A 20,217-nucleotide genomic window follows, 5' to 3' on the forward strand; every position below is an offset into this window, starting at 1 on the left:
AAAATTTAGTTCCTTTGTTATACTAACCACACGTCAAGTGCTCAACAGCTGACATGGCTAGTGGCTATCATATTTGACAGAGTAGATGAAGACAACTTTCATCATTTCAGCAGAAAACACTGTTGGACAGCCCTTGGGCCCACATCCAGGCCATCTCCAAGTCTTCACAGCTCTCTGTTCAAAACATGACCCCAGCTGTTCATTCTTCACCATGGCCCCTGTCATGACCCTCACCACTTCCACTCTCTTGCCTAGACGACAACAGCTTCCTAACCCATCTCTACTTCCTTTCTCGAAACTTCCCTTCTCCAGACAGCAGCCAGAGTGATCTTTTCAAAATATTAATTGGATCATCTCCCTTCTTGGTTGAAAATCTTCCAAAACTTCTATGTCAGAGTCAAAGCCAAAGTCCTCGCTGTGGCCCATAAGGCCCCACATGACCTGGTCCCTGTGGCCTCTTTGACCTCATGTCCCACCAGCCCATCTCTTTGCTCTTCCTCAAACACCTCAGGTTCCTTCTAGACTCAAGGGCTTTGCCCTTCACTGTCACCTTTCTCAGGGACACTTCCCCCCAGTTCCTTCCCCTCCTCCGTCCTCAGATCCAGCTCAGTTTTACCTCCTCAGGGAAGCCTCCCCTGACCACCATCTACTGAAGCCACGACCTTGGTCATTACCTCTCCTCCAGGACAGAATTCACTATCTGTTATTTGTCTTGTCTGTCTCCTCATTAGAAATCCAAGCTTTGTAAGAGCAGAGACCGTGTCTTTTTTTTTTTTTTAACCTTCCGTAACTGTATTCCCCAGAACCTGAAACAACCCTGGCACAGAATCAGTCCTCAATAAATCTTCCAGTAATGCAATGAGAGGAGCAAGAAGACTTTCTCCTTAGGCATATGCCTGTGGTTAAATGTGCGCGGGTTAGGGCAGTTGTCCTGAGGGTATGAGGTTTCCCAGAATGCTATGAGACCCTGTGAGGCCCTCATCCTTGGCAGCTGAATGTGTACTCAGGGGACCATGTTCCCAGCATTCAATGGGGGCACAGATAGAGCTGTGAGGACCACTCTAAGACACTAAAAGGACTACATTTCCCAGAAGGCAACGGGTGTGCACTGAATGGGCCACAGTGCCCAGCAGACAATGAAATGGAGGGGCACACACTTCTCAGCCGCCATGGAGGCAGAAGGGACCACATCTCTCCGTATGCCAAGGAGGTGGCAGCCAGGAATTAGTAAGTTCACCTCGCAGGTGATCTGCCTACAGATCTCTGGACAACCCCATGCCAGAGAGAAGAAAGTTGGACAGAGATCTTTCCCAGAGTGTTCGGGACAGAAGAGAACTACGAGTCCCGGCATGCAATAGAGATCTAGTCACAAAGCCGCCGGCCCTCACAGCAGGGAATTGGTACAGACTTAGGCTCCACCCACTCAGGTGGCCCCATCCTCAGGCGATACCCACTTCTCTGTTACACTGGCTCCACCCCTGAATAGGCCCCGCCTCCTCTCAGACGCCTCCTCTAAACTGACCTGGTTCTTCTCAGTCCGCACACCAGGCTTGTTCAAATCCTGCCCTTCCCTATCAGAAGTCCACTCCAGCTGACCCCTCCTGTGCCCTCGGGAGGCAGGCCTCTCTCCATGCCACAGCCATCACCAGCCTCTGCCCCTGCCTTCCCTGCAGGCTCCTGGCTTTGACCTCTCAATGGCTGAGCCTGCCTCTAAGGGGGAGGCCTTCATCTTTCCAGGCCCACTCTCTGGATTCTCGCTTTCCACGCCTTCCAGTTGGGTACCTCCCCTGCCCCAATCCACCCCCAGACCGTCTTCCTCTCTAGACTCTGCCCCTTTAGTACAGAGCAGAGGGCCTGTCCTCCCTGGCCTCCCCCATCACCAGCTAGCCCCGCCCCTTCCTTGAGTCACCTCTTCCTTGACTGGCCTTCCCCCACTTCCTAGCTGCAAGGCTACCCCTCTTTCGCTCACTCACTAAGGACACCTCCCTTTCTCATACTCATCCTTCCACCAGATGGTTCTGTCCTTCTACGTTGACCTCTAGACCTCATGCTCAGCTGGCCGGGCCCCTCCCTGTCCCTCAGTACTTAATACTCCTTTTTCCTGGTCACTGTCTCTGACTTTCTGGCTCCTGCTTACTCTCTAGCCTTCACCCCTTTTTGAGCCCCATTCCTTTTCACTTGACACCCCCTCGCTGATCCCAGAGCCCACCCCTCACTCAGATCTTGCCATTTCAGGCAGGCCCCCTCTGGCACCCACCCGGTCCTCGCCCCTCGCTGGCTGGCCTCGCCTCTTCCTCGGATCCCAACCCCTCCCGATTCGCTGCTTCCGCAGCCTCTCAACTCTTCCCATAGCCTGGTCACCTCCAGACCCTGCTTCTAGATGATTCCCCGGAACACTCTGTTCCTCCTATATATCACGTCCCTCCAAGTCAGCCCCGCCCGTTACCTAGACCTGACCTTTACATCTGTCCTCACCGGATCCCCAGGCTGACCCTCAGAGCTGGCCGCGCCCCTTACCACCCCGCCCACCCACGGCCGGCCCAGGCCCCGCCCCCTAGACCAGGCCCCGCCCCCATCGCCCCCTGTCCCCCGAGCCCCGCCCACGGGTCGCGCGCACCTTGGGCGTGAGCACGAGCGCGGCGCCGCCGTGCACGGCCACGATGGGCAGCGAGGTCTGCGCCGACAGGAAGTCAAGGATGGGCGCGACGGCGGGCGCGCGCGAGTCGTCCTCGAAGACGACGCCGTGCACGCGCAGCCCCGACAGCAGGTCGCAGAGTTGCAGCACGAGGCTGCGTGGGTCCGAGCCGTTGAGCACCAGCGCCACCGGCCGCACGTCCAGGCCCGGGCTGCGCACGGCCGCCGCTACGGCCGGGCCCAGGCGCGCCGCCTCGGTCGCGTACGCGGGCCCAGAGAACACGAGCGCCACGTTGAGCGGTCGCGCCCCTCCGGGGCCCCCGCCAGGCCCGCCGGCCCCGCCCGGCCCCGGCACTTCCTCCGGGAACGGGCTGGCACAGGCCAGCGCCAGCAGCAGCAACATCTTAGCGGGGCCCCGAGGGCCGCGGGGGCCACCGGCACCGCGCATCGCCTGCGGGCCCTGCCGGGCGGCCTCTGAGTGCGAGGGCGCCCGGGGAGGGACACGGAAGAAGGAGTTGGGGGCGCAGAGACGGGGCGGCGGACACGCGGAGCAGAGAGAGGGACAGGAATGAGAAACAAGAGATAGAACGACAGAGACAAGGAGAGATACACGGTGAAGGGGAGATACAAGGAAGGAGAGACGCGGAGATAGGAGAAAGGTTGGAGTAATAGAGGGAGAGACAGGGAAATACGGAGGCAAAGGGAGAGATACAGAAGCGAAGGGAGAAACACAGGGAGAATGGGTAATGGGGCCACAAAAGATACAGAGGTGGGGAGAAGAGATACGAGGACAATGAGACAGGCCAGATGGGAAAGAGACCCGCAGAGACGGGATCAGAACAGGACCAGAGAGAGAGAGACCCAGGAAGATAGGAAGAGATGAAAACACCCACAGAGAGATGGTCAGGGAGAGAGAGTTGATGGGGTGGAGGAAAGAGATGGAAGGAGAAACAGGGACAGATAGGCTCAGAGTAACAGAGCGAAAGATAAGATGGAGTGACAGAAATAGGGAGGGAATGAGAGAGGCGGGAGAGATGCAGAGAGAGACGAAGGAAGGTGGGAGAGAGGAGAGAACCCCGAAAGTTGGACCGATAGAGGAAGGTGGAAAGAAACCCCAGGAAGATGGAGATAGAGACCCCACAACCACCAAAAGACACGCACCCACAAGAGACGGAGAAACAGGCAGAATTCGAGATTGAAGAGGCAGGCAGAGCAGACAGAAAACACAGGAAGACAGAAATAGCGAGGCAAGGCAGAGATCAAGACCCCCACCAGGGAGGTGCCCAGCACAGACATGAAAGGAAGGCCAGGAAGGCGAGTGGCAGGAGGGATCAAAAATAAAAGGAAGAAAAAGTGAGGGGAACAAAAAAAAAGAGAAAGGGAAAAGGGGTCAGGTGTGTGGGGAGAGAGAGAGAGAAAAAGAAATTAGTGGGCCATCCTGCAGGGAGCAAATGCCTCTGTGACTGTACCCCTCCCCTTGAACACAAACCCCCCAGCCCATCTTCATCCCCTTACTCCTGCCCCCGTCCTTCCACTCTCAATAACAGCTAGAAAGAGTCACAGTCCAGACTGGGCTCTGGGGTTGGGGGGAGCACATCTGTGGAGAGCTGGGAGGGGTGGGGGTCCCTGGCTCCCAGCCCAGAGCAGTTTGGTAAATGAGAAGCAATACAGCATCTCTTCCTATGTCCCCTGTTGAATACTAGCTGCCTGGGGTGGTCGGGCTGGGAGCCCAGACTCCTGGCTCCTGGGTCTTGAGGAAGGAGGGTCCTGGGGGCCTGGACCCCTGGTTCCCAGAGAGGGATTGGAGCCTGCAGAAGGGGCTTCTGGAAGGGGTGAGGGTCCAGACAAGGAAGGGCTCGCTCTTAACTGTCAATCAGCCTCCTGTCCGGTTGCCATGGTAGCGCAGAGCCTCCATCCACCCCACAGACAGCCAGGGGTAGGGGAAAGGCCCACACCCCTTTGCCTGCCTAGAGGCCTCACTCCCCACCCCCCACCCCCAGGCCTTCCCAGGAACCTTGGGGCACTGTCTCCGGAGGGGTGGGGGTGGGGGTGGGGGCTCCTAGCATGCTTCAATCCTGGCTCCCCCTCGCCCCTCCTCTCCTCTGCCCTTCCCCAAGCAGCTGGTTCAATCAGTGCTCAGAATAGCCCCCCTCTGCCCCAAAATAACCCACAGCTGTGGCCTGGCACTCCCCCCTCCCCAGGATAACACTCGCTCTCCCCTCCCTTCCTGGTGGCTGCTCACCCCTCAGCCTCTTCTCTGCGTCTCTCAGACTCACCCCTGCCCAGCCTCTGGCCTTGGGGACCCTGGGGTTCTGCTCCCTGGCTGAAGCCCAAGAGGGTAGCTCCTGCCCCACCCTTCTCAAGAGGCTGGATACCCAGTTCTCTCCAGTGAGGGATTCTGGAGGACAGTCTCCCACCCCTCCGGGGATGGACAGAGAGGTGGCAGCCCCAGCCGCTGGGGGACTCTGGCGTTCCAACCCCCAAACCTGCACCCTCGGGGATCACATTGTTCAGGCCTCCAATCACCACCTCCTCGTGAGTCTCAGTCCCCACTTCCATCCGCATGGGGCCAAAGAGTCCAGACCCTCGTCCCCTGCCCCGTCAAGGGGCTCAGGACACTGCGCCCCCAGGCCCCTCCTCCCTCAGACACAGAAGCCCCGTCCTCCCAACTTCTCCCATCGACTCAGGAGTCGTGGCTCTCGGGTCCCTTCTTTTCCCCGGACCCACCCAGGACTGTGGGTGCTCAGCTCTGTCCCTTCCCAGGACCCAGGAGTGCCAGCTCTCTCCTGCCCCCAGACTCAGGAATCCAGGGGCCCAGCCTCCTTTACGCCCAAGACCCAGGAATCCAGGCCCATAGCCCTCTCCTCCCTTAAGGACCCCTTGTGGTCTCAAACCCCATTCGTCCAGTATCCTGGGCAACCCCCGCCCCAGCTCCAGCCTCTCCAAGTCGCCCCACTCAGGTCCTGTGCACAGTACAGTCTGTCCCCCAGCTCCCCAGGAGAAGGAGGGTGCCAGAGATTCCTGGGGTGTCCCTGTTTCCATCACTCCCCCCGGATCCATCAGCGGAGAGATGAGAGGCCACTTGGATCCACAGACCGCGTTTTCCGCCGCCCCCCCCCAACTTCGCGTCGTGCTGCGGCCGGCTCCCGCCCCCCCAACCCCGTTCTCTCCCCACCCTAATCCTTGTGCTTGGAAGAGGCTAGAAGGGTATTCCAGAACCTTGAGGAAGGGATGGGAGTTTGGGGCGAGGGGTGCCAAGGCCTAGATACTCTCAAGGTCCTTGGCAGGGGTATTAATAGCCGACTCGCAGCTGAGGAGGGAGGGGAGATGGAGCTGGAGAGAGGGGGGAGAACGGGCCGAGGGGGGAGGCTGATGCGGGCGGTTGGGAGGGGGAGATGGGGGATAGAGAGACGGGGTGTCAGGTGTATGGGGCTGGGGAGAAGGATCAAAGTGTCAGCAATGGGGGGGTTGGAGATCTGGGGTATAGAGACCTGGGAAAAGGGCTCAGCGAGGGAGAAGGAGATAGGGGGCAAAGATTTCCCCCAGAGACCCCTGTCCACCATTCCAGCCCTCTCCCTCCAACTGAGGCCCCTTGCCAACTTTCCCTGTCCTAGATCTAGGGGGGCGGTCCACGTTCCCACCCCCACCCCTGCAGCCCTACCCCAGCCTTACCTTTTCATGACCCTGTTCTGGGGGGTGTTGCGGGGGTGCCAGGAATGGAACCGGAGTCCAGTGACCCGAAGATTCGGCGGGGGGCTCAGGGAGCCGCGGGGTGTGGTGGGGGGGCAGGCCCTGGGGCGGCGGCGGTGGCGGCCGGGACCTCCTGCCCGTCCCTGGCTCCCTGGCTCCGGCTCTCTTCCTCGGTCCGTCCTGCCCTGTCTGTCCCCCAAGGTTGAGGCCACCCCGGCTAGGCGAGGACGCGGCTACACATGTTGCGCTGGAAGTTGGGCCCCGGACATTGCGGAGGCTGTCGGGGTGTCCTCTCGCCGCCCCGACCCCGTGGGGATCCCCCCTCCGCCCACCCGGGGTGACCCCCTCTGCCGCTTCAGCCCCGGCTCCTCCTCCCCGTCCATGTGTCCGGTCCCGCCTCTCCCTGGCTCATTCGCAATCCCCCACTCTGTGCCCTCAGGGCCCCCCCTGCCAAGTCTGTGTCTGTCTGTCTGTCTGTCTGGGTCACCTCTGAAGCCGGTGGCCGGTGTGTGTGTTTGCGCAAGGGGCAGGCGGGAGACAGCCTGTCTGGGCGACTGCTTGCCCCTTCCTGCTTGGCCACCTCCCACCTCCAGACAACCCCCCCCCACGCCCCCACTCTCAAATACAGGCAGACACACACATATACACACACGCATACACGCACCACCTCACTTCCCTGGGATTCCCCTAAACGCCCCCGGAGCTTGAGGAGGGAGACACACACACACACACACACACTGGAGGGTCTGATGGGGCCAGGCTGCCACTGCCGTCAGGGGCTGTTTGGACAGACAGGAGGACACAGGCGGCCAGACGCCCGGCCGGACGCAGGCAGGAGGCACAGAGCCCAGGTACACACCATCCATCCGGGTTTGGGGAAGGCTCGGAGGGAGGAACCTGGGGGGCCCGCGACACCCAGGCAGGTGGCTCGGGGTCGAGACAGACAGACAGACCCCTCCCTCCCTTCCGCCCTCCCTCAGCCGCCGCAACCCTTACAGACACACCCCCCCCTCCAGCCCAGCCCCAGACACCCGCACACACGGATCCTCACCGGGCAGATGGCAGATGCACGAGAGACCCCTGGGGGCCAGGCGGACCCACCCGGGCCGACACCCCCGAGCCGGGCACCGGTGGCCAAGGGAGGCTGCAGGCGGGTGGAGGGCGGTGGCGGCGGCCAGGGCTCGGAGGAGCCGGAGCGGGAGGGACTCGCACACTCGCTCTGTTCTCACACACACACACACACACACACACACACACACTCGGGATGCGATTAACATTCAGTCCCCGTCCGCCCCTGCCGGGAGACCCACAGCCCCCTCTCTTGGCCTCCCTGGGGACCCCTCCTCCTATCATGGCTGGGGGAGGGGGCCCGCCCGCTCCCCAGCTCCCAGCCTCTGCCTTCCCCCTTGGGACCAGAGAGTGAGGGGTTGCAAATAAATCCGGGGAGGGGGGAAAGGGCGGAGAGGGGGCAGTCGGGGACTCAGGACCCGGACCTGCGCTCCAGGGCCCAGGGGCTGCCCGCCCTCCGCCCCCTCCCCACGCTGAGGTTTGGGAAGCAGGAGGCCATCCCCAGACTTGAGTCTCTGTCATGCTAGGACCCATCTTTTGGCTTCGATTGCCCCGGGAGGCCAGGCCTGCAAGCAGGTCTCCCTCGTGAAGCCAGGAATCCAGGCTCCCAGCACCCTCCTCTCTCAGACCCAGAAATTCAAGTCCCCAGCCCCCTTCCCCTCCAGGACCCAGGAATCCAGGCCCCCAGTCCCCTCCTCGCTCAGACCTAGGACACCAGCTACCCAGCCCCCCCCCCTCAGTCCCAGGAGTCCAAGGCCCTGTCTCCCTTCTCCTCTTGGGACCCAGTAATCAGAACCCCCTCCTCCAGTCCTGAGTCCCTTTTAGACCCTCAGACAAACTGACTCCTTAACACAAACCAGCCTCAGGGGCCCACACGTCCAAGACTCATGGACGTCACCCTCAAGCACTCTATCCATCCTGCGATCTGAGGAAACTGGTGCCGCTGTACTCCTGTTATTGACGGACCCTGACATCCATCACCCATGGTTATTCAGACATCCAGAAAGAAAGCACCATGCACCCTCCCTCCCAGACACAGCCTGTTCCCCCTCGCCCAGTGTCCCTCAAGACTAGTTGCCCAGCTCCTGCCCCTCCTGATAGAAAGGGAGGCTAGGCCCAGTGCATCTATAAAGGGCTGAGGTGCAGTGTGGCGCAGGACACCTGGGCTCCCGAGTGTGTCTGGGTGCCTCTGAGGGGGCAGAGCCAGGGCTTCCGGCTATGAACTCCAGGGTCTTGGAGAGCAGGAGTGAAGACTCATATTTCTGAAAAAGAAGAGACTGGGCGCCTGAATTTGTGGGTCCCGGAGGGAGGAAGGGATTGTGCATCTCGATTCCTGGGTCTAGGATACTTGGGACACAAGATCCTCGGGTGGGACCCTAAGTCCCAAAGAAGCTGGAACTGAACTCTTCTTGGGTCAGAGGGAGGACAGGCTGGCGGCTGGACTCCTCAGCCCGAGGGAGGAGGGCACTGAGGTCCTGGACTCCTGAGTCTGATGGAGGAGGGGCCGGAGGCTGCTTTCTCTTCTCTCGGATGGATTGGAGCTGGAGGTCCCTGAAAAGCCAGCCTCTGGGTCTTTGTGTAGGATCTTTAAAGCTCAGAGACCTGCCTCCCGAATCGCTGTCAAGGGCAGAATCTATGCGGCTGGGCTGAGACCTGTACAGAGGCACAAACTACCTGGGGGAACAGGCGCCAGATTTGGGAGTTCGGGTCTCAGCGACCCCATAAGTTCCTAGGAGGCGGCCTCGGTGGGGAACATTCGGCGCCCAACTCTGCAAGCGCGGAGAAGCGAGGGTAGGGGGCGCCAGAGAGCCGGGACTCCGCCCCCGGGGGCGGAGCCTTCCGCCCGGACTCCTCCCCCTCCCGCTCTCCTCCCTCTTCCTAGCTCAGGCTCGGCCACCAGCTCCGGCCTCGGCGCCCCCTCCCAGAGCCCCCTCCCCGGAGCGGAGCCCACCCGAGGGCACCTCTGCCGCCCCCCCGGCAGCTCAGCCGCCCAGCCAGAACAGCAGCCCCGGGGGGCAGCCCCCCTCCAGCCTCCCTCTAGCCCAGCCCTGCCAGATCCCCCCAACCATGAATCTCTTCCGATTCTTGGGAGACCTCTCCCACCTCCTAGCCATCATCTTGCTACTTCTCAAAATCTGGAAGTCCCGCTCGTGTGCCGGTGAGACACCCACGGGGGCCGGAGGAAGGGGGAGAGTGCGGGGGATACCCCAGGACTCGGGGAGAGGGTTTGGAGGCATGGGGGACGGGTCCCCTTTCCTGTCCCTGCTTGCTGGGGGGTCCCCCTTCCAGGTCCGGGGTCACCAGGGGGTCAGCTCCTTTCTGCAAACTGAGGATGCATCCGGTTTGGTGGGGGTGGCTCCAGGCACCGAGTTCAGCCTCCCTCGGTCCCCATCAGGGTGGCCTGAGAGTTGCCGGGGCTGGGAACAGGGAGCTGTGGCAGGCAGGGAGGTGGCTGGAAGTTGGTGACGTGGACTGTGGCGGGCAGGAAGGGAGCGGGAGGTAGGCGACCTGTTCCGGAGGCCAGAGGTCAAGGGGGTTCCTCCCGAGGCCCCACCTTGGGTCCGGACTGCAGGAGGACCCTGAGGGTGTTGGGGGTGGCTGTGAGGCCTAGCCCGGGACACAGCCTCGGGCTGGAGTAGCTTTGGGGCCGGGCTGCCCCCTGGCTGTGGGCCGTGGGAAAGAGCCCTGCTCTGGCCGGCGGCTGGGGAGGCCTCCAGGGACAGCTGCCCTCCAGAGCCGCCTCCAGGCTTGTCCCAGGCCTTGGCCCCTGGTGTATTGACCCTGCGGCCCACCTCCAGCTTCCCCCCACCCCGACTCTCTGCACCACAGGGATTTCAGGCAAGAGCCAGGTCCTGTTTGCTGTGGTGTTCACTGCCCGCTATCTGGACCTCTTCACCAACTACATCTCACTCTACAACACGTGCATGAAGGTAAAGGCCTCCTGTGGGGGAGCCACCGGGAGGGTCCCAGGCTTTAGGGCCCGAGGGAGGAGGGGGCTGGGGGTCCAGACTGCTGAATCTGAAGGGGGCGGTGACAGTGGCTGGGACTCCTGGGTCTGAGGGGCTAGGAGTCTGGACACCTGGTCTGAGGGAGGAGGGGCTGGGGGGTCAGGATCCCTGGGTCTGAGGGAGGAGGGGCTGGGGGTCTGGATCCTGGGTCTGAGGGAGGAGGGGCTGGGGACATGGATTGCTGGGTCTGAGGGAGGAGGGGCTGGGGGTCTGGACTCCTGGGTCTGAGGGAGGAGGGGCTGGAGGTCCGGACTCCTCAGTCTAAGCTCTTGGGGGCTGGGGCCCTGTGCTTGGAGCTGAAGTTTCCTCCTCATTCTCACCTGACAGGTGGTCTACATCGCCTGCTCTTTCACCACAGTCTGGATGATTTACAGCAAGTTCAAAGCCACTTATGATGGGAACCACGACACGTTCCGAGTGGAGTTCCTCGTTGTTCCCACGGCCATCCTGGCGTTCTTGGTCAACCATGACTTTACGCCTCTGGAGGTAGGCCACCTGCAGGGTCCCGGTAGTGGTGTAGTGGAATGGGCTGCAGGAGAACGGCTGTGGACGGTGGGCCCAGTCAGAGGCTTCCTTCTGCAGGGTTTGCTCAGACTTCCTCCTTTTAGGAAATAACGTTCAAAACAGGGGCCCTGGAGTCGGATGACAGCAGTGTCATGGCAGCAGCACTCACCAAGTACCAGACGCTGTTCTGAGCGTGTCACACATGTCATCGCATTACTTTTCACAGCAGCCCCATTTTATAGATAGGAAACTGAGGCTCGGGGAGTCAAAATGACTCTTCCAAAATCATCGGCCTAATGAATAGTTCAGGAGTTGGGAACAGGGGCTCTAGGGGGCCAGGCTACTTGGATTTAGATCTGTTACTTTCTATTAGCATGACCTTGGACATGGAACTTGACTTTTCTGTGCCTCAGTTTCCCTTTCTATAAAGTCAAGATCAGGTCGCTGTGAGGATTTCCTGAGATTAGACAGCATCACTTACACAGGGACTTTAGAACCAGAGAGCCGGGATTTGAAGCCCAGGGCTTCCCTGGTGGCTCAGATGGTAAAGAAGCTACCTGCATTGCAGGAGACCAGGGTTTGATCCCTGGGTAGGGAAGATCCCCTGGAAGAGGAAATGGTAACCCACTCCAGTATTCTTGCCTGGGAAATCCCATGGACAGAGGAGCTCAGCGGGCTACAATCCGTGGTGTCGCAAACGCTTGCACATGACTGAGCGACTAACACTTTAGAAGCTGCGGGACTTTGGGCAAGTCATGTAATTTCTCTCTGTCTCAGTTTTCTTGTCTGTAAAATGGAGATAGTTCCTACTTCATCGGTTCTAACTCGGGATTAATATTGATAAAGCACAGTGTCTGGCAGTAGGTAGGCAGTGCTGTCCATGATTGTTGCAGTGTTTCGGACCAAGTGTATACTTCTACTCCTAAAGGCTAGCTGTCGTGGTTTTTATTGCCTGGTATTTTGGTAGGAGTTATACAGTTTCCTGGGAGTAATTTTGAGAGGGACTGTGCTCAGTCTGCCATCGCCTGCCTCCAGGGGCCTGGCAGGAATCAAATTCAGAGCAGTCTTTCCTCCCCCAGTACCACTCATTCCTGCTTGTAAGAAGCTGGCCCTGGAACTTCCTTGGTGGTCCAGTGGTTAAGACTCTGCATTTCCAAGGCAGGGGGCGTGGGTTTGATCCCTGGATGGAAAACTAAGATTCCCACAGGCCGCCCCTGCTGTGTTGATGTTTTCAACAGAAACCGTAATTCAGGAGTTTTCCTGAGATGTCTCACTTGACAATTTTGGCTACAGATTCCAAATCTATTTCTAAAAGCATCCTGCAGTCTTGACAAATGTGATTGAGGGGTAACTTTGGCCCAAGTGCCCCAGAAATGTCAGAAGGAGGAAACCCAAAGCTTAGTTGCAGAGTCTGGACTTGGCAAACTTCTGATCACCATCATCTTGCATGGAGCACTCACTGAGCTGGACCCATTTTACAGGTAGGGAAACTGAGGCTGGAGGAAGGCAGTGGGGCTTGTTCTAGACAGAAGAGGCTGGACAAGGATCTAGGCTTCTTGACCCCAGGTTGGGTGGTTTGGTTGGGTCGCTCCTTCATTCAGAAGGAGGTCACTTGTACAAAGTATTGGCACTGAATCTATGTCCAGCTCCGCGGAAATCCGTCATCATCCCATCTGATCCCTTAGCCACCTGAGGAAGCAGACCTCTTCATCCCTCTTTCTTTTAGGACTAAGGTGAGGCTCCCAGCTGGCACTAGTGGTAAATAACCCATTTGCCAATGCAGGAGATGCAGGTTCGATCCCTGGGTAGGGAAGATCCCCTGGAGGAGGGTATGGCAACTCATTCCAGTATTCTTGCCTGGAGAATCCCATGGACAGAGGAGCCTGGCCAGCTACAGTCCATAGGGTTGCACAGAGTCGGACACGACTGAAGCAACTTAGCATGCAAGGTGAGGCTCAGAGGTGAGACCTCACAGAATTTGAACCCAGGTTTGCCTGCTTTCAAAACTCATGCTTTGTTTGTTAGTCACTTAGTCGTGTCCAACTCTTCGCAATCCCATGGACTATACCCCCCAGGCTCCTCTGTCCATGGGATTCTCCAGGCAAGAATACTGGAGTGGGTAGCCAGTCCCTTCTCCAGGGTATCTTCCTGACCCAGGGATCAAATCCTGGTCTCCTGCATTACAGGCCGATTCTTTGTCATCTGAGCCACCAGGGAAGCCCTAAAACCCATGCTACCTCCAATTAAAAATAAATAAATAAATAAATGATAGCACCCTTGCTATCATTGGATGCATGCTGAAAAACTTTTTTAATCGTAGGAGGAAAGGAGTCCTTAAAAATTCAGATGTCATGAATAGATCAAGTAAAAATACAACAGACCTTTTCTTTTTTTGTCGTGATTCTATTCCCCAAGGCTAGGAATTGGGTATGTATCCATTTAATGGGTATGTTTCCTGAGAGCCTCAAGTAACCTGATTTACCGAGAACCTTGCTGGTGGATTCTGAGTGATTATGGGAACAAGCCCTGAAGTCTAGCTGCCTGGATAGGAATCTGTTTCTACCCGCATCTCAGTTGTGTGGCCTGGGACAAGTTACTGATCTCATGAGCCTCAGTCTTCTCATCTGTATAAGGGGATAACAATAGGTCTTACCTCGTAGGGTTAAGACATAAGCCAGTTAGTAGCTGTAAGGTGCGTAGGTGCCTTGAATGTAGTAAATGCTATATAAATGTCAGTTTTTAGAAATACATCCTGATGGTCACCACTTTGCTCCCACAAACCAAAACCACCCAGGAGGAATCACACCTGCCAGCTGGTGGTGGTGTCTGAGTGGAGGTTTCAGTGAACTGAAACAAGTCACCCCAGGTGGGGCTTTCAGGAAACTGAGGACTGAAAAGGGGCCAGCAGCTGTCTGTCCTCTCTTGATCTCCCTCCTACTATGCCCTGTCCTGCTTGCAAATGATGGTTGTCAATGCTCCCTGAATGGTGGCCTGTGACAAGCACTTGGGGACCTTGCTCCCATTCTCTCGTGCATTCATCCAGGCATGGAGTAGGTTCCAGGCATAATGCCAGGTGCTGGGCCCGCAGAGTGCCCAAGGTGTAGCCTCCTGGGCCTCACGGAGCTCACAGTCCAGTCAGAGCTGCTGAGAGGAAGACAAGACAGGGGATGTGAGTCCTGGGGGGAGGATGGTCAGGGAGGACCTCGCTGATGAGCTGAGGTTGGAAAGAGGTGGAGGAGGCAGGATGTGACTGTCTGGGGGGAGAGCTGAAGGAACAGCAAGTGCAAAGGTCCCGGGGCAGGAAGGAGCCTGGTGTATTGGAGAACCAAACAGAAGGCCTGGGTAGTCTGTCGTAGCCTGGAGGGACTAGGAGATGAAGCTGGATCAAGGAGAGCCTTGAAGGTTAGGAACTTAGAGCCAAGGTTAGGAACTTGGGTTTTATTCTGGATGTGATAAGAAGTAGCTACTGGAAGGTTTTGAGCCAGAGAGTGACACGGTCTGATTTATGTCTCTTAAGCTTGCACATTGACCGTCGTCCCTATCAGGGCAGGAAATCACCCCCACTTTAGAGACAAGAAGGTGGAGGCTCTAAGAATCTGGGTCTCTTGCCCAAGGTCTCGTAGAAGGGAAGTCTCAGAGCCAAGATCCCAACCCGGTCCTCCCTTGGGAGAGGCGTAATTGCCAAGTGCTCTGAATACCGGCTCTGAACTCTTTGTTCGAATCCCAGCTCTGCCGCTTACTAGCAGTGTGATCCCAGGCATGTCTCTTACCCTCCCTGAGCCTCAGTTGCCTCATCTGTAGAAGGGAACGCTGGGGATTTCCTGGCGGTCCAGTGGTTAGGACTCAGCACTTTCACTGTCACAGCCCAGGTTCAGTCTCTGGTTGGGGGAACTAAGGTCCTGCAAGCCACATGACTCGGCCAAAAAATAAAGAGGGGGGGATACTAATAATAGTACCTCTCTCATGGGTTAATGTGGGGATTGACAGAATACGTGTGGGGTGGGCAGAGCGGCGGTGAGTGCCCGTCAGACATCGTGGTACCCCGTTATCCGCTTTCCCGCATCACTGCGCCTGTAACCAATACCCGCCGTGTCCTCCCCCTTCTCTTCCACCCTGTCCCCTCCTGCCCCGTCCCGCCCTCTGCCGCCAACTCCCCGGTCCCCCTGGCAGATCCTCTGGACCTTTTCCATCTACCTGGAGTCGGTGGCCATCCTGCCGCAGCTGTTCATGGTGAGCAAGACAGGCGAGGCGGAGACCATCACCAGCCACTACCTGTTTGCGCTCGGTGTCTACCGCACACTCTATCTCTTCAACTGGATCTGGCGCTACCACTTTGAGGGCTTCTTCGACCTCATCGCCATTGTGGCAGGCCTGGTCCAGACGGTCCTCTACTGCGATTTCTTCTACCTCTACATCACCAAAGGTAGCTGGCGGGGAGGCAGTGGGGTGGGCTGGGGGTCAGCTGGAAGGGAGCCTACACCTTCTCCAGCTCCTGCCCTCCTTCCCTGGGGCCCTGGCTCCATCTCCTCTGCCCCGTATCCCTCGAGGGAAGACAGAACAAAGAGAGGGTCAGGGGTGGCCTCTGACTTTTCCTCTCTTGGGATTTCTCCTAAGCCCTTTCTCCTGCCCTGAGGTTCCAGACCCACAGTCTCTCAGTCTCATACCTGTTAACAGATCCGAGATCACCAGCCCCAGCAGCGCTCAGGGAAGGGAGGGCCTCTTCTCTGCTGATTGATCTCTGTCCTCACCCTCAGGGACTCAGGCCCACCAAGATTCATTCATTCATTCAGTCAGCCAACAAATTTAGGGAACGCTTTCTATTTCTGTGGCCAGGGCTAGGCTCTGAGATACTGCCATAGGGGAAAAGACGGACGAAGCCCTCCCCTCCTTTTTTTGTACTGTAGTGTGTGTGTAGGGGGGTAGGGGTGGGGGATGATGAATGAACAAGAGAAATGACTGCAAACAGTGAGAAGGGCAGAGATGGAAAGGAACCAGGGAGGTGTTGGTGGAAAGTGAGGGGGTTACCATACATGGGGGTGGACGGTTGGGGGAGGCCTGTTAGAGATGATAATTAAAAGCTATGACCTTTGAGATCCTGAGTCAGTCAGCAGGAAGGGAAGAGGAGACGGGAGGGCAGAGGCCTGGAGGCAGCCCAGGATTCCCGGGAGGGAGGGCAGAAGGGGGTGGTTTCGCCCACTGCCCATCAGAGATCCAAGGCCTCCAGGCCCAGGAGTCCTTCCAGGATGGAAGAGGAGCAGCCAGTATTAGAAATGGGTCTATGGCTCAGTCCCTAAGCCTCAACCCTCAGTAATTCGGGTTGATCCCCCGCCATGGCTAATCCGGACTCCGGAGGCTGCGCCTGCCAGCCCAGCGTCCAGCCCCTGGTGTGGGCGTAGGAGGCTGTCCCCTCTTTGGAGGCCCCATGGTCACATCCTCCCCCCTCCCTTCACAGTCCTAAAGGGGAAGAAGCTGAGTTTGCCGGCATAGCCCCGGTCCGTCTCCGTCTCCAGGACAGCGGCGGCGAGAGGCAGCGGAAGGCGACGCGAGATGAAGAGCCTTCCAGTCCAGGGGTGACTTTTTTAAGAACCCACCTCTCCCAGCTCCCCAGCTCCGCGCCTGCCGGGTTTCAGGGGGGCGGTGGAGGACCCAGGTGTTGGGGGAGCTCAGGACCTGGGCTGTTTGTAGTTTTTTGCCTTTTAGAGAAGAAAAAAAAAAAAATCTTTCCACTATTTAGTTTTTGATTCTGATGACTCCTTCTCTTCTTACTCTCCGGCTCCAATTTTTATAAACTGTTTTCAAGTGTTCTGTGGGGCGAGGCAGGGTTGGAGATCTTTACCCTCCCCTGAGCCCCTTGGCTTCCTTCTGGATCCCACCACCCCACCTTCCACCCCACCTCCAGCCCCACTGGTCGCCAAACACTAACTCTGCCGACCCCTGCCTGACACCTTGCCTGCCTGCCGGACCTCCGACCGGACCTCCGACCGTGGCCATGAACACACACCCCCATCCACCCCCTGCCCCCAAACTTTTGCACTGGGGAGAGGGAGGAGGGGAGGAAGGTCTCCCCTGATTTTTTCATAGTAATTTTTTCCAGAATTTGGATTTTTTGGTCTTTTTGGGGGGGGGCAGTTTAGGGGGGCTTGGGAAAAGGGTTGGCCTGAGGGGTCACCATGGCTCTGTGGCCGTGTTTTTGTACAGAACTGAAGGTTGATTCTTTGTTCTCTTGAAATAAACTGAGGAAAATGATGCCTCTCTTTTGCTACTCCTTGCCCTCTCTCTGGTGTTTGGGGGGGGGGTACCCCTGACCCTGGCCCCTCTCTCTCTGCTTCTGCTTTATCCTGACCCCCGTCGGCAGGAGACCCAGGCCTGGGAGGAGCAGGAAGATAAGAAACTGGGCTTCCTGAGACTAGCTGCTCCCTGACCACCGGGGAAGAGGTTTTGGAGGAAGAAACGATCTCAAAGATTCTTCTTGTCTTGGCACACAACTTCCCTGACAGTTCTCCCTAATCTCAGGGTGGCAGAGGACAGCCTTCCAGAGTCTGTGATTTGAAAGTCACCGAGGGACAGCCCCCCATGCCTGTCCCTCCGTCATTTTACATTGTGTGGAACTGCTTTATGTTTTCTTAAAAAAAAAAAAAAAAACGGACTTGGTTGCCAGCCTTTAAAAACCAGATTTTCACATTAAAATCGAGATTTCTGGCTCCTCTTGAAAAAAACCCCGTCAATCTGACAATGCCGGGTCCTCATTTCTGGGTGGCAGCAGATGGCTGGAATGAATGCCTGGGACACGAACTCCCCCCGCCCCCCACAACTCCCACTGCCTCCCTGCCTAGTCCCCAGGACTTGGCTGAGGGGTTGAGACCATCTATTATTGGGCTGATGCTGTTGTTTTGTGGTTTTGTTCTGTGAAGTTCAAAGGAAAGTCGAATATTTTCTGTGTCTCCCTCCAGACTGGCTTCACACCTGGTCTGTTTCCTTCACTCATGTTACCTGCTTGGCCCTTGTCAGCCTTTGGAGTTTTGCCCTGGATTCTGCCAGATCCCCTACATGTCCGCTAAGACCTACCTTAAGCAGCCCCCGTCCTCCCCTAGGATGTCTCTGGAAGCTTCAGGAGGCAAGGAGCTAGCGTTTCTGAGCATTTCATAAGCACCAGGCAGTGTGTGTGACACGGGTGAGCCCGTGGGACCCTCAGAGCCCCCTCACTTCGCTGAGGAGGAAACCGAGGCTCAGCAGGGGTGTGCGTGGCCGAGGTGGGGTAGGCACCTTAGTGTCCTGCTGCCAGATCCTGCGTGCTCAGCCGCTGCTGTGGAGTTTTGCAGATGTTTTTCCTTCCTTTCTTGTAAGCCCAGAAGCCTCACATGGAAGATGCAGGAGCAGGCCTGCTTGGGTTGACTCAGGGTTGGGAGCAGGCGTGTTTTTGAACACAGTCTGCAAACCATCTATCAAAATTCCGTCTGAGGCTCTGGTTTGACAGCCAGCCCAGCTCGGCCCCAGAGACATTAAGTGACCCGTCCCAGGTGATTCAGCTACTGACAGGGTGAGGACCAGAGCTTGGGGGTTCCTTCTGTTTCCCACGCCGGAAGCCTGCCCTCTGCAGGGTTGCTTCTTCCTCCAGGTGCCCATAGGGACCACAGCCTGTTTATTTCCACACCCCTAGCACTGAGCACTGCCATGCGTGAAACAAAAAAACGGGGACCACAGATCCCATGGTGGACTCCCCACAACTTACATCCCTTTGCCCAGTCTGTAAATGAGCCCTCTGCAGCCACTATGGCCCTTGTGTGGATGTGTTTGGTTTAGCTGGCATAACATTAAACTTCTTTCTTTTTTGTATTCCTTGCCAACCTATCCCACATAAAAATATATGGATGTCCCGTTGTTCTAGAAATACCAGAAAGTTCTAGAGCTGCACTGTTCAATATGGTGTCCATTAGTGCTTGAAATGTGGCAGCCCCAAGTCATGGTGTGCTGTCTGTAGAATACATGAATGATTTAAAGAACTCAATGCCTGAAAACGTAAGCTATCTGGCTAGTGATTTTTTATACTGATGATATGTTGATAATATTTTAGATGTGTGTGTTAGTTGCTCAGTCTTATTCAGCTCTTTGCAAGTCCATGGACTGTAGCCTGCCAGGCTCCTCTGTCTACGGAATTCTCCAGGCAAGAATACTGGAGTGGGTTGCCATTTCCTTCTCCAGAGGGTCTTCCCAACCCAGGGATCGAACCTGGGTCTCCTGCATTGCAGGCAGATTCTTTACCATCTGAGCCACCAGGTAAGCCCCCAATATTTTGGATACATGGGGTTAAATAAAATATATATTCATTTCACTTGTCTCATTCAACTTTTCATCCTGTGGCCAGGGGACAAATTTAAATGCCCCACTTCCCTAACACCAAGGCTCAAATTTTACTTCTATTAGACAGCACTGTTCTATTTTTTTTTTTTTTTTTTGGCTGCCCTGCTGCTTGTGGAATCTTAGTTCCCTGACCAGGGATCGAACCTGTGCCCCCTGCAGTGGAAACACGGAGTCCTAATGGCTGGACACCCAGGGAAGTCCTGGACACGCTGCTCTAGACACCCTGGGCCACCGTGCTGAACACTGGGTGCTGACTGAAGGGGCCCTTCCCAGCCCCCACCACTCCCTTCATGGGTGCTTCACCCATTGGAGTCACCTGCTCAGAGTCTTGTGACCTGAGCACAAGACCCTGATCAGCTTCGGCATTCTGGGATATGATTCCTTCCTTTCTCCCCAAACAAGCTTTCAAATATTTGAAGACAAGTATCTCCCCTGATGTTTGTCAGGGACTTGCCATTCTCTAGTCCTTAAACGACTCCTCAGTCAGCATGGTTTTGAGCTGAGGAGTTGGGTCCCTTGTCACTGGGGTGAGTTAAAGAGTATGGGCCCTCGCTGGGCAACCAAGTGGGCCTGAGTGTTGGCCTTGGTTCCCCTTGGCGCCCTCTCCACCGGTGGAAGCATCTTGTCAGTGAACTTGAGCTTCCTCGGCTGGACAGTGGGGCCAGTGCGAGCGGTAAAGGGCTCACTGTGCACAGGCCTGAAAGAAGGGTTTCCTTTCCCTCCCATCACCGTCTGTAGCTGTCAAGATGGCACCCAAGGGACTTCCCTGCGAGGCCAGTGGCTAAGACTCCACGCTCCAGGCACCGGGAGCCTGGGTTCGATCCCAGGTCAGGGAACTAGATCTCATACACCAAAACTCAGAGCTCCCACGCCGCGACTAAAGATCCCACATGTCGCAACTAAGACCTGGCGCAGACAAAGAAATACATAAAAATAAATATATATAAAAAAAGTG

The 20,217-nt window shown here is 57.1% G+C and overlaps 2 protein-coding genes across 3 annotated transcripts in view; one reads left to right on the plus strand and one right to left on the minus strand.

Annotated features, from left to right (window-relative positions):
• GRIN2D (glutamate ionotropic receptor NMDA type subunit 2D) overlaps window positions 1-4,009 on the minus strand; it is a 28,756-nt gene extending 24,747 nt beyond the window's left edge. For both annotated transcript variants that reach the window (XM_081515388.1, XM_081515386.1), the window contains exon 1: window positions 2,618-4,009. In XM_081515388.1, coding sequence (XP_081371514.1) covers window positions 2,618-3,082 — 465 coding nt within the window. In that variant the 5' untranslated portion in view covers window positions 3,083-4,009. The remainder of the gene's footprint in view (window positions 1-2,617) is intronic.
• A 5,248-nt stretch (window positions 4,010-9,257) lies between these two features.
• KDELR1 (KDEL endoplasmic reticulum protein retention receptor 1) lies at window positions 9,258-17,150 on the plus strand. Its single transcript, XM_081515399.1, has 5 exons — window positions 9,258-9,550; window positions 10,222-10,322; window positions 10,728-10,886; window positions 15,075-15,327; window positions 16,357-17,150. Exons 1-5 carry the CDS (start codon window positions 9,460-9,462, stop codon window positions 16,389-16,391), a joined length of 639 nt encoding a protein of 212 aa, XP_081371525.1. The 5' UTR covers window positions 9,258-9,459; the 3' UTR covers window positions 16,392-17,150.
• Window positions 17,151-20,217: the final 3,067 nt, after the last annotated feature.

Source organism: Giraffa tippelskirchi, chromosome 7, assembly GCF_054371585.1.
Source record: "Giraffa tippelskirchi isolate mGirTip1 chromosome 7, T2T-mGirTip1v1.2.pri, whole genome shotgun sequence".
Lineage (NCBI taxonomy): Eukaryota > Metazoa > Chordata > Mammalia > Artiodactyla > Giraffidae > Giraffa > Giraffa tippelskirchi.

Excerpts from the sequence above, each read along its gene's own strand:
- KDELR1 (XM_081515399.1), top strand. The coding sequence starts at position 9,460 with ATGAATCTCTTCCGATTCTTGGGAGACCTCTCCCACCTCCTAGCCATC. Across the intron at positions 10,323-10,727 it reads TCTACAACACGTGCATGAAG|GTGGTCTACATCGCCTGCTC; the intron begins GTAAAGGCCTCC and ends CTCACCTGACAG. Across the intron at positions 15,328-16,356 it reads CTACCTCTACATCACCAAAG|TCCTAAAGGGGAAGAAGCTG; the intron begins GTAGCTGGCGGG and ends CTCCCTTCACAG.